We start from the raw sequence: 5,740 nt of genomic DNA, 5'->3' as shown, positions 1-5,740 counted from the left end.
GTTGGAGGGCTGTTTTTGTGTGAACAGTGACTTTTCTCTCCAAAATTTGGAGATGGCTAGCCCTGTTGGAGATGCTCTTACAGCGTGGTGTATATTGTATATGCCTTTAATTTTTGATGATTTAGGAGCAACTTAGGCTGCGTTTGAATTGACTTCAAATTGATTCCGGAAATGATTTTCTGGAAAATGGGGGTGTTTGGCTGTTACTTCAAATTCAGTCAAACTGAAAAGCAACCAAACACATGAAAACATTTTCCTTTCCGAAAAATAGCATTTCCAAAAAATAGAATATTTTCCAGAAATACTTTTACACGAACCAAACGCAGCCTTATACACCATGTTCTTCGTTACCACAATTAGAGCCTCCTCTTCTTCTTTTTACAACAAGTGGAGAAAGGGAAGAAGAAAAGGAATTTGAACCCACATCAATCAATATGTATGTGTGTGTATATATATAAAAACAAAGATCTCATGTAGGAAACTATGAGAGTTCTGCCAAGTGTCGCATTCTATGTAAAGAGAATTAAAATATTCTCAAGTGCCAAATCAGAAATAAGAACAGAATGAAATAAAAAGTCAATATTTAATTTGTTCAACGTTTCAAGATTTTTCTAATTAAAAAATAAATATTATTTGTATTTTTTTGTTCAATGTATCAAGACTTTTCATCTCTTACACTTACACACAAAACTCTCTGCATTTTAATTCACGATTCACTTCTTTCACTTCTACCCCTTTATATAATCTACCCATAGCCTTTCATGCCATCCCATGTCGAATAGACACAAACCAAAAACGATGTCATTTACCTTCAATCTTTTGATGACATCTACCTAACTCTAACATTGTTGTTTCATCTAATCCTAACATGTATGAGTTAGCTATAACCAAGGAAGGGAGGCTTGCATTTTATATTTGAGTGACAAGGGCAATTAGGATTTTGATGTTAAGAGGTCAGATGTTGTGGATTTGTGAGTTTTGAAAATGATGTGATTGATTGTGTGTGTTTGGGATGTGTATTTTTTTTTTTTTAGAATTAAGGAGAAAGAGAAAGACACATTCTATATCAATTTTAATTTAATCTATAAAATTCCTCTGAAGTTTTTTTTTTTTTTTTTTTTTCTTCTCAATTGGATAATTATAATGGATATGTGAGTGAAATTTATAATTATTGCATTTTATGATGAACTCATTACAAATAAAGTTCTATAACAATTATATTATAATACATATACAACATTATCCATGCATCGCACAAATAACTCACTAGTTCTTTTTAATGGAAGAAACGAGCAATCCTATTGCATCATAGCTCTCCCTTTGAGTACAGCCCCCAAATCCTCATCTATATATGCATTGTCCCTGTATGTTCTTAATGCACCCTGGTGATTTTGACCATTTGAAGGCCCTGACATGTAGATCTGAACTGTACTTTTGACCTGATCAAAGTGAACCCATTTACAGATATGTCAAACTAGTTGAAGTATTGCATGAAAGGAGAACCTTTTGAGGATTTATGCACCAAAAAAAAGATTAAATCATAGTGACTCATTACACTTAGCTAGATCAAATAAAACCAGAATTCCTCTTTACACTTGACTCAAATTCAAGATATACAATATGCAAAGAAAAGGAAAGCTTTAAAATAAAATGAAATGAGCTAAGGTATTAGACAAAATTTAGCGGCAAGATTAATACATATTTTAGATAGAAGAGACACATATAAGAGCAAGACTTATCTAAGAGAAATGACCAATAGGACGATTAAGCCTATTGTTTTTGTTGTTGTTGTTGTTGCTCACTTCCTTGCCAATTCCATACAATATCCTTGAGTGAGGGCTTCAAATCCTGCTTACAGAAATTTCTATATTCCAATGTGTCCCCTGCTGCTTTCATCAACTCCACAACACAAAAGGAAGGTGTAACTTCAAAAATTTCAGCATCTATTGCAAGTTGTCCTTTTCTCCCTTCTTTTCTGCCCTGTAATTTCACCTTTCCATCTTTCTTCATGAACTTAAATCTCTCCATCTCTGCTATTTCTTCAAATTTCGACTCGATCATTGAGGCGGGTTTTGTACTAGTGAATCTTGCCCGTGGTCTCTGACTCATGTCCTTCTCAAACAAGCCGGATAGATCAAATCCTTGTGAAAGAGAGATAATATCAAAGGCATTGAAACATGGTGGTCTCCTGTGGCTTGTTTCTGCACCAACTTTGTTGTTCAAATCATCATCAGAACCTGATGAAGCAAAGGCAGCTTGAACATCACTAACGGAGATGTTGTTACCATCTGGAGGGGGTAGTGGGGTTTCAAACTGTTTGAATCCCTTCTTGAACCAAGTATTCTCCTTGATCTTGGCCACATTTATTCTTGTGCTTGGATTGGTGTCAAGAATTCTTGAAAGAAGCTTTCGAACCTCTGGTGGGAACCACTGGGGGCACTTAAATTCTCCTCTGCTAATCTTCTTATACATTTCCAAGAGATTCGTATCTTGGAAAGGAAGATAACCTGCCAATAAAACAAAGAGAACCACACCACATGACCATATATCAGCCTTAGCTCCATCATAACCTTTCTTGTTAATTACTTCCGGGGCAACATAAGCTGGAGTACCACACGTTGTGTGAAGAAGGCCATCTTGTCTCCTGGAATCCCACAATGCACTCAAGCCAAAATCTGAAATTTTTAAGTTACCATTGTCATCAAGAAGGAGATTCTCTGGTTTAATGTCTCGGTGATACACCCCTCGGCTATGACAAAAATCCACGGCCCCAATCAATTGTTGAAAATATTTACGTGCCGCATCTTCCTTAAGCTTCCCTTTAGCAACCTTGTTGAAAAGCTCTCCACCTTTCACATACTCCATGGAGAAATAAATCTTGATTTTGCTTGCCATGACTTCATAGAGCTGAATAACATTAGGATGTCTAACGAGGTGCATCACGGAGATTTCTCGTTTGATTTGATCTATCAATCCCACCTTTAAAACCTTCTCCTTGTCGATAATCTTAATGGCTACACTCTGACCGGACTTCAGGTTTTGCGCCAAGTAAACCTTTGCAAATGTCCCTTGTCCAAGTATGCGGCTAAGCTCATACTTTCGCATCAATATTGCACTCGTCCCTTTCTCCATTTTCCCTTGTCTCCTTCCACCTACCAAAAAATATAAAGGATATGAAATTCAAACACAAAAACTACCAGGGCTCATTGCAATTTGCTCTATATATATATATATGCTTCTTTTCAATTTTTTAACTGAGGTTCAAGGCCTGAAAAATCAGATTTTCTCCATGAAAATAGGAGGGAAAAGACAAAGGGACAAGGGAAATCAGACCTTGCATAAAGGCAGGGTCAAGAGACATCCCTCTATGAATGAAAGAGCTGCAACATGTACGAGTTTATTGTAGCAAAACAGGCCGATTGAAGAATTGCCACTAACCCAAAACCGATCACTGTGTCAATGTACTAATATAGTGAAAGATGTGTTAACGGACTGGCTCTCTATAGAAAATGTAGTGGTTGTAATTTAAGGCCCTATTTATGGTACTAATTAATTATATTTATGTATGCTGAATTTTTTGTACCTTGCTATATATATCAGGCGTAAGGCTCTAGATGTTTTGACTAGCTAGTTGTCGAATTTACCTGTTAAACAACCTCGGAACTTCAAAGAAAATAGTCAACACTCACACCCTGTACCTTCAGATAGATTCGGATGAGAAAGAAGTGGCGGAGAAACATTTAAGTCAAGGGGGCATGAAATTTTTTACTCTTTCTTGGTTATTGCTTCGATGGCATACTATGTTAGTTTAAGCTAGACTGATCAAACTCAGAATATACTCTGACAAATTACTCATTGTTTCAAAAACCTAAGTTTTTAAGAAATAATAAATTTAATCTTTTAACAATAGTTATACCATTCCCAAGAATTATTCAAGAAATTTTAACTACGGATTTCCCTTCAATAACACACAGCACTTAATTACCGAGGGTGAAAAATAAAAGGAAAGAAAAAAATTCCAGCTATCCCGCCATCTTACAGTTGCATCACACGTAAAGCCATAATAAATTAATAATAATGACTTTGGTACACAATTTAGATTTATAAATTATGACACATTCATAATCTACTTTAGCTCCCTCAATATGAAAGGAGATCTAGGAGGGGGGAAGTGAGTATACGTGTTTGTGTTCGGATCTACATTTAAGGGTGTTTGCAAAATCAAAGAATTGGTGTAATTGGGTTATGAACCAGATCTATAATAAAATCAATTAATCTTAAACTTCATGAGATTAAAGTAAGGATATAGATAAATGATAATTGTTAGGCAGCACTACGAGCTTTAATGGAGGAAAAACATGCAAAAAATCTAGAATTGAGAAACTAGGTTTGATATGCATTTTCTTCTCCCAAAAAAAAGTTTGATATGCATTTAATTTGGGATGGTCACTGTTATTGTTTATGTTTTTCCTTAAAATTAAAATAAATAAATAAATAAACCTCATTTGAGAATGCCAAAATCAATCCACCCCCTCCTCACCCACAAAAATAAAGAAAGAAAAATAGAAAAGGTTATAACATAGTAGTGGTACCCATCTTTCTTCAAATTGAAACTGACTTCGAGGTACATAATTGATCTTGGAGGCTGCCGCATATCTTGTAGAAATTGTTTCGGCCACGAACTGATGAAAGAGAAACTTGATGGTAGAAGACAAGCCATTAGCAAAACATTGGGCCATCCACATTTGGGCTAGGACGTGCACTACACAAAATCTTCCATATAAACGTTATTTTTTTCATATATTTTTTTCTGCAAAAACATTGCTCTTTTATTAATTTTTTTCCCCTCGAGCTGCATAAACATTGTTTCACCTGTTCACGACAACATGAATTGCGACTATAACGTAGCTGTTACTAATAGAATTTTGATTCTTTGGTTTGACTAACCAAGACATCCTTTCTAGGAATAAAATATCCACTAAACTCTAATTGTTTAAGCCTATAGTTGATTACCATACGGGTTTTTCCTCTTCCAAGTTCTCTATGGTTTTTTACTATAAAGCAGGACTACAAGGAGGACTGTTTGTCTCTTTTATTAACTTTTTAGCAAGAATCTCTTGTAATTAACATCTGTAACTTTGAAAGTGGCAGAACATGAATTGTTTATAGTCAAAAAAATTAGATAATTTAAGACATTTGTCCACAGGTGGTAAAATTTGTAGATGACCATTTTATAAAAAATGATATGTATAGTTCTTTCATAATTTTCTTCTTATCTTTTAGCTTGTCATGTTATAAGACAAATTTTACTATATATTGTTATACAAATTTTTGTAAGAGTAGAGGTGGCTCCACAATGAAGCTAAGGTAGTCAGAAGACCACCTTGATGACCTGGGAAAAAAATTATTGTATATAAAATTTAAAAATTTTATGATTTTTATCTCATAAAAAAATATGTGACCACCCTAAATGGTTTTAGTCCCAACATAATTAAATTTTGGAAAAATTTTGAAACAAACTTGTATGTAATCTAAGTGTGCGTTTGACTCCAAATTAAAAAACTAGTTTATTTCACTATTCAGCTTATTTTTACTATTATTTATGGGTTCATTGTACTTTTTGGTACTATTTATGGGTCCCATGAAATTTGCCAGCTTATTTTACTATTCAGCTTATTTTTGCTACTATTCAAGGGCCCTACTACACTTTTTGGTACTATTAATGGGCTCACTATACTAT

At 34.4% G+C, this 5,740-nt stretch overlaps 1 protein-coding gene across 2 annotated transcripts; it reads right to left on the bottom strand.

Annotated features, from left to right (window-relative positions):
• Positions 1-1,770: 1,770 nt before the first annotated feature.
• LOC115992375 (CBL-interacting serine/threonine-protein kinase 20) lies at positions 1,771-4,919 on the bottom strand. 2 transcript variants are annotated; one of them, XM_031116557.1, is made up of 2 exons: positions 4,910-4,919; positions 1,771-3,122 (listed from the first exon to the last, which is right to left on the bottom strand). In XM_031116557.1, exon 2 carries the CDS (start codon positions 3,103-3,105, stop codon positions 1,771-1,773), a length of 1,335 nt encoding a protein of 444 aa, XP_030972417.1. In that variant the 5' UTR covers positions 3,106-3,122; positions 4,910-4,919. The 2 variants fall into 2 exon arrangements, with proteins under 2 accessions (XP_030972417.1, XP_030972416.1); XM_031116556.1 differs by lacking the exon at positions 4,910-4,919 and adding an exon at positions 3,334-3,425 and having other exon boundaries at positions 1,771-3,152.
• Between the last annotated feature and the right edge of the window lie 821 nt (positions 4,920-5,740).

The sequence above is a fragment of the Quercus lobata genome, chromosome 5 (genome assembly GCF_001633185.2).
Source record: "Quercus lobata isolate SW786 chromosome 5, ValleyOak3.0 Primary Assembly, whole genome shotgun sequence".
Lineage (NCBI taxonomy): Eukaryota > Viridiplantae > Streptophyta > Magnoliopsida > Fagales > Fagaceae > Quercus > Quercus lobata.
The sequence above is the reverse complement of the archived record's forward strand: the minus strand, read 5'-3'. Positions and strand labels throughout refer to the sequence as shown.